A 5,000-nucleotide genomic window follows, 5' to 3' on the forward strand; every position below is an offset into this window, starting at 1 on the left:
TTGCCCTGTTATTATAGCTGTATTGTGCTGTGTGATGTGCTCCTTATCCCCCTGTATTGTGCCTATAGAAAAGTGTACGGGTAAAGAACTAGTGTAAATAAAGGAAAGACTGTTATTGTGTGTTTATTTCGTGCCCTGCCTCTCCACGTGGCGTTTCCCCTCGTGGTGTTCTGGGACGCTGTGGTGTTCGGTGCCTCTTGGAGCTGTTCTGTGTTCACGACCCTGTGGTTATCACGCCGTCTGCCTAGCCTGCCTCGTGTTGGTGGCAGATAGACGAGGCGGCCGGCGTAACATTGGTGTCAGAAGTGGGATCTGTGATATTTGAACAGTAAGACGCGCCGATTTATCATGGCGTCCAAATATGGCGGCAGCCATGAGGGAGAGGAGGCAGGCACGAGTGAGGTGAAGCCGAGCCAGATGGACCTGATCACTGCCATGCTGGCCGGTATGAGGGAGGAAATGGCACAGAGGGCTCGTGAGCAGGAACAGAGGGCTCGTGAGCAGGAACAGAGGGCTCGTGAGCAGGAACAAAGGGCTCGTGAGCAGGAACAAAGGGCAGACGAGCAGGCACAGAGAGTAGAAGAGCAGGCACAAAAGGCAGAAGAGCAGGCACAGAGGGCACGCGAGCAGGCGCAGCACCTCGTCGAGATGCAGGCAAGGAAAGCAGAGGAGCAGGCGCAGCATCTCGTCGAGATGCAGGCAAGGAAAGCAGAGGAGCAGGCGCAGCACCTCGTCGAGATGCAGGCAAGGAAGGCAGAGGAACAGTTCTGCCATCTTGTTGAGGTGCTACAGAGCAATCTCGCATCTGTAAAGATGGAAACTCAGCAGTACACCGACAAGGCCTGCAACAGCGTGAAGAGTGAACTGCTGGAGGAGGTGCAGACTCTGAAAGGCGAGGTTCAGGGCCTGAGGGAGGAGGTGAAGGCAGAAAGGCGGCGTCACGAGGTAGCAACGTCGCACGCGGAGAAGGCAGACGAGGTTCTGGCAACAGATGCCAGAGTGTCAGATTTACTGGGGTCTGCCTGGGGTCCGTGGCAGGGAACCCCCGGGCCTCGCAGCGTCGTGTCGGAGCCGGTGGCCGCTGCAGGAGGCTGGGGACCCATCGGAACCGCTCCCTTGGGTACAGGTGGCGGCAAACTCGGACCCGGTCAACCCGCCTCGTTGCCTCCCTCACCCCCTCCCTCCCCTCCGGGCGTGTTAGTTCACGGCACGCGTTCTCCACCCCGCAGCCCCTCGGCCTCCAGACATTCTGTGAGGCGTAAACTGGCGGAATACGACGGGAAGGTGGCCTGGGAGGCATATGTCGCCCAATTTGAAATGCTGGCTTCTGCCCAGGGCTGGAGCCAAGAAGAAAAGGCACTGCAGCTGGTAACAGCGCTACGGGGTCCCGCGGTGGAAGTGTTGAGCCATCTGCCGCCGCCTCAACACGCCTCTTACACCAGCGTGGCGGAGGCTTTAAAACGCCGTTTCGGCCATCAACACCAGGCCGAGGTATATCGGGCCCGCTTGAAAAAGCGGACTCGTGAGCGTGGAGAGACCCTATCCCAGCTGGCGCAGGACGTGGAGGCGCTGGTAAGGAGGTCGTACCCTACGGCTGCAGAAGAGATGATCGTGGTACTGGCCCGCGATTTCTTTGTCGACGCTTTGCAGGACCAGCAGCTGCAAATCTACGTCAAGCAGGCACACCCGGAGGACCTGCAGGTGGCGCTGGCGAGGGCCTTGGAGTTCGAGGCCTTCCTGAAGGCAAGCAGTGGCCTAGGGCCAGCTGCTCAGCCCCGCCGTGACCTCCAGGGCCGGAAGGCTAAAGTAGAGAAGGTAGCGTTGAGGAAGGTGAGCCCGGGTACTTTCCAAGGCTTGTGTTGGGGCTGCGGTGAGAAAGGGCACAGACGTAGTCGGTGTCGGAGGGAGCGGAGAACGCGCCCTCTCAACCGGACGGATTCTGATGCTTTCCAGCAGTACTGCAAGGACTGTGGCAGGTCTGGTCACCACCCGAGTGCCTGCCCTAAGGCTAAGGAAGTGGTACAGGCGGAAAACTCGGACAGGCTGGAGAAGGGGGCCGAAACCCAGCCGTCTTCGGTTCCTGGGCCCCGACTTGTGTAAGCTGCCGTCGAACAACCAGCACGATGCAGGTGGAGGGCTCAGTAGATGGGAAGCCATGCCGCCTGACAGTGGACACTGGGGCTGAGAAGACCCTAGTGCGGCCTGATATGTTGGCCACTACGCGACTTCCGGACGCACCACAGAGACTGTGTGGTGTCACGGGGCATTGTGTGCAGCTCAAGGGGCCAGTGGAGGCTCGTATTGGCGTGGGCAGCGCGGTGCAGCGGCTGCCTGTGTATGTCGCCAATCTGGACGAGCCCTGCTTGCTGGGCCTTGACTACCTGACGCAGAGTAAGGCGTGTGTCGACCTTGGACGGAAGCTGGTGAGGGTGCACGGTGAAGATGTGCCCTTGCTTCCAGAGGTTGGCTGTGCAGAGGTAGTTACAGATGAGCAACTGCACCTTGCCCCCAGGACAGAGTCTAGGATCCGGTGTCGACTGTCAAGAGTGATGCGTGGAGTAGAGGGCCTAGTGGAGCCCATCCAAAACCTGCAGCTGGCTGATGGCGTAGCGGTTGGGCGGAGCCTTGTTGGAGCGGGGGAGGGGTTAGTTACAGTGTTGGTGGCTAACTTCTCTGATAAGGCCCAGAAGATGCCAGCTGGTGCAAAGCTGGGCACTTGTGAGGAAGTGGAGCGTGCAGAAGAGTCGTCGGAGAGCGAGGAGTTGGTTAGTGTAAGGCCGTTGCCTGACTTCCTCGAGGATTTGGCGCACCGGAGCGCCGCTTACCTGACGGAGGCACAGACAGAGAAGATGCGCCACACCCTAGCTCAGTATGCAGATGTGTTTAGCAGGGGTGACTTGGACCTGGGCCGCACAGGATTGGTGAAGCACCGCATTAACACCGGAAGTAGATTGCCCATCAAGAGCCCTCCCCGACGTATTGCACCAGCCAGGCGAGAAGAGATGCAGCGCACTGTCAATGAGCTGGCGGAGCAGGGGGTGATTGAACGGTCAGACAGTCCATGGTCATCAGCGGTAGTCCTGGTGAAGAAAAAGGACGGTACACAACGCTTCTGTGTGGACTACCGGGCGCTGAATGACATGACTGTCAAGGACTCATACCCCTTGCCGAGAATTGATGACACACTCGATGCATTGGTGGGGGCCAAGTGGTTCTCCACACTCGACCTGAAGTCGGGATATCATCAGGTGGAGATGGCGGAAGAGGACAAGCCAAAGACTGCCTTTTCCTTCGGGCAGGGCCTGTGGCAATTCAACGTCATGCCCTTTGGTCTCTGCAATGCCCCTGGTTGTTTCGAGCGTCTGATGGAGAGGGTATTGGATGGCCTGCAGTGGAAGACGGCGCTTGTCTACATTGATGACGTCATCGTCTTCGGAGGCACCTTCGAGGAGGAGCTGGAGCGGCTGGAGGAGGTACTACAGCGGTTGAGGAAGGCCAACCTCAAACTCAGCCCCAAGAAATGCTCGATGTTCCAGCATGAGGTGCCATTTCTGGGGCATGTCGTCAGTCAAGATGGTGTGCGCACCGACCCACAGAAGGTGGCAGTGGTGGAGAAGTGGCCGGTTCCCACCAATGTGGCAGAAGTCAGGAGCTACCTGGGCCTGTGCACGTACTACCGCCGCTTTGTACAGGACTTCGCCAGCGTAGCGGCTCCTCTCCACCGACTTACACGAAAAGGGGAGTGCTTCCAGTGGGACGAGGCGTGTCAGTCCGCATTTGACAACCTGAAGAAGGCCCTGGTGGAAGCACCGGTCTTGCCCTATCCGGACCCGAAGCTCCCTTACCTGTTGGACACCGACGCCAGTGCGGAGGGCATCGGGGCAGTTTTGTCACAGGTAAAGGACGGGAAGGAGTATGTCGTGGCCTACTACAGTGCCAAGTTCAGCAGGCCTGAACGCAACTATTGTGTGACAAGGAAAGAGTTGCTGGCAGTCGTGAAGAGTCTCGAGCACTTTCACCCGTATCTCTATGGTGCCGAGTTCACCATCCGGACCGACCATGCTGCTCTACAGTGGTTGAAGTCGCTGAAGGTAGCAGAGGGTCAGCTCGCAAGGTGGTTAGGGCGCCTTGAGCAGTACAACTACCACATCGTCCACCGCCCGGGTCGTGTCCATTGCAATGCTGACAGCCTGAGTCGACGCCCATGTGAGGCTAGTTGCTCACATTGTGTCCAGAAGGACTCTGATCCTGTGTGTCTCCGTCTACAGGTGCTGGGATGCGCCACTAAAGGGGATGATGAGTGGCGTAAGGCACAACGTGAGGACTCTGACCTTGCTCCCATTGTCCGGTGGCTTGAGGCTCTCAGTGGACGCCCCAGTTGGGAGGCTGTGGCTGCGGAGAGCCCCACCACCAAGTGTCTAGTGGACCAGTGGGAAACATTACGGGTGGATCAAAGCGGTGTGTTAGTAAAGCGCTGGGTGCCGTTGAGTGAAGTGGACAGTGACACGTGGGTAGTTATAGTACCTAGGGCCATGCGTGCTGAGTTACTGAGGGAATTGCATGCCGGAGTTACCAGTGGCCACTTGGGTGAGAAAAAGACCCTGAGCCGTCTCCGTCAACGCTTCTACTGGGTGGGCATGAGAAGTGACGTGTCTGAGTGGTGTAGAGCGTGTGACGTGTGCAGTGCAAAGAAGGGCCCCGCTAGAAAGAACCGGGCCCCATTACAGGTATACTGTGTGGGAGCACCCATGGAACGGGTGGCAGTGGACATTGCTGGTCCGCTGCCTCTCACGCCACAGGGGAACCGATACATCTGTGTGGTAATGGACTATTTCTCAAAGTGGCCTGAGGCATATGCACTACCCAACCACGAGGCCGAGACCGTGGCTGGCGTGTTAGTGAATGAATTCATTACCCGTTTTGGTGTGCCTTCTGAACTGCACTCTGACCAAGGGCGTGAGTTTGAGTCACGAGTGTTCCGTGAGTGTTGTGAGCTGTTA

The 5,000-nt window shown here is 58.1% G+C and overlaps 1 protein-coding gene across 1 annotated transcript; it reads left to right on the forward strand.

The window, feature by feature from the left end:
- Positions 1–348: 348 nt before the first annotated feature.
- Positions 349–2,100, forward strand: LOC147470342 (uncharacterized). The gene has a single exon (XM_086544325.1). The coding sequence runs from the start codon at positions 349–351 to the stop codon at positions 2,098–2,100; it is 1,752 nt and encodes a 583-aa protein (XP_086400451.1).
- Positions 2,101–5,000: the final 2,900 nt, after the last annotated feature.

The sequence above is a fragment of the Penaeus japonicus genome, unplaced genomic scaffold, assembly GCF_977035675.1.
Source record: "Penaeus japonicus unplaced genomic scaffold, GWHDUDI00000001_assembly GWHDUDI00000015, whole genome shotgun sequence".
Taxonomy (NCBI): Eukaryota; Metazoa; Arthropoda; class Malacostraca; order Decapoda; family Penaeidae; genus Penaeus; species Penaeus japonicus.

Coding starts and splice junctions, on each gene's coding strand:
- LOC147470342 (XM_086544325.1), top strand. CDS start 349: ATGGCGTCCAAATATGGCGGCAGCCATGAGGGAGAGGAGGCAGGCACG.